The 1,925-nt window shown below is 29.9% G+C and overlaps 1 protein-coding gene across 1 annotated transcript in view; it reads right to left on the bottom strand.

The window, feature by feature from the left end:
• Window positions 1–302: 302 nt before the first annotated feature.
• Window positions 303–1,925, bottom strand: part of TRIADDRAFT_60668 (uncharacterized protein) — a gene marked incomplete at both ends in the record, with an annotated part of 5,227 nt that continues 3,604 nt past the window's right edge. Inside the window, one exon of the mRNA XM_002116704.1 lies at window positions 303–356. Within this exon, the coding sequence (XP_002116740.1) occupies window positions 303–356 (54 nt within the window). The remainder of the gene's footprint in view (window positions 357–1,925) is intronic.

Raw genomic sequence — 1,925 nt, forward strand, 5'->3', positions numbered from 1 at the left:
CGAAGCTTCTAAAAGGATAGTGTTTTGCTACGGTTTTTAAATTTTAATCCAGAAAAGCCATCAAACGATCTTTCTTTAGAATAGGCAATTACTAACATTTTTCTACTTTTAATGAAATGAAATATGTAGAGATCAAGCTACAAAACTTTAACAAACTTTCATTCTACTTTCGTTGCACTCCGGCCGACTTAACGCTAATACTTTGACAACAAATAAAATTTGGGGAAATAAACGAACAACAATTTATTACAAAACAAAAATGGAGAGAAGTATAAACCGAACAACCTTACAAATACTTAGCTTTAAGTATTATTAAAATAAATGACAGGCTTAAAAACTGTCAACGACCAAACAACCTTTCAAAAAAGAAGAACGTTCTAACTTACGACAATTCGACCCCGAAGGCCTTTTAAATTCAACAAGTTCTTCAAGTAAAATCTTCTACTCTCCTTCTAAATTTTCTAGTTGCACTATCATTTATAGGCTTCGTAGAACCGTCTGATGTATTTAAAACTAAATATATGCTAACCAATTGCTCTTAAGATCCGTTTTAGAAAACTACTTTGCATCATTTAAGAAAACAAAAATCACTCATAGTTCAGACACATGTTACCCTACGATTCCATTACAAAACACTATAAAACTAACAAGCTAACTATAAAAATGCATCAAACTTCACTTCTAACTTAATTTCTATCATTAATACACTATAAAAGTCTAAAAATCAACCTTTAAACATCAAGATTTAGTCATAAAAACAACAGTTTAACTACTTAACAATCAACACAACCTCTACCAATTTCCATCTTATTTTCTATTTTCCTCACTAAATTCTCCTAATGTGACTTCGCAGTCACGTCATAAAATTCCAAAGTTTTAAATTCATAACAAAAAGTCCAAATTTCAAAAATCAACTCTTACGATATTTTTCATGAACAAAAATCCCCCAAAATTAAATTAAAACAGAAAAATTATATCAGACAAAAATTAAATTAAAACAGAAAAATTATATCGGACATAAATCTGACCGGTTCCGGAATCCGAATCCGAAAAATTCGGTTTTTATAAAGATCACAGTAATCGCTTATCGAAAAAATTTATATGACTATTACGACTACTTTTCTGACATTAGTATCGCTGAGTATTCGCGAGTATTGACAGTTGATGTTTTAGCGTCAGATTGTACGGTGACTGTATGATTATAGACTACATTACAGTACTTTATCGTCATGTTATAAATCCCCTTTCTCTAAGGATAGGGTATTACTACTAAGTCAAATTCCTTTACAATTTGAATATACGATCAAACGCCCTTTCTTTAGATTAGGCAATTGCTCTCGGGCTATTTCTATAGTAATCTATATAATGCCTTGTAAAATAATGAAGAAGAAAAGATGGCGACATGATGATTTGGCAGGGTAAAACTTAAAAACACTATCACTTTCTAGGTATTTTCTATAGTAAAATAGTACTAGTTACATACCAAAAAGCTATAAAGTACTCTACTTTTAGTCCTTTACTACATACTTATCTACGTATTTAAGATACAAAATTTGTTCATTATAGTGTAGTTCATACAAAACATATTAAATATTAGAATATATACCATCTCAAAATCTTATACCACATTACTGAATATAACACGATCAACTTTTCAATAATGAACTATTAAAAAACTTTTCTGTAGTAATCGATACGAAAACTTGTGAGAAACGATAGCGATATGTCGTTCTGACAAGGTGAAATAAGGATTAGCATCATATCCTATATTATATGTCGTAATCGTGTTCTAACTATATCCATTATAAAGACAATGAAAGACTCTATTTATAGTCCACAAATTACGGTAGATTTTCAATTTATAAGTTTGACAATCATGCAGACCAATGGTATATTAGAATGCACGGGTAATTGCAACTATAGAA

The sequence above is a fragment of the Trichoplax adhaerens genome, genomic scaffold (assembly GCF_000150275.1).
Source record: "Trichoplax adhaerens TRIADscaffold_17 genomic scaffold, whole genome shotgun sequence".
Taxonomy (NCBI): domain Eukaryota; kingdom Metazoa; phylum Placozoa; class Uniplacotomia; order Trichoplacea; family Trichoplacidae; genus Trichoplax; species Trichoplax adhaerens.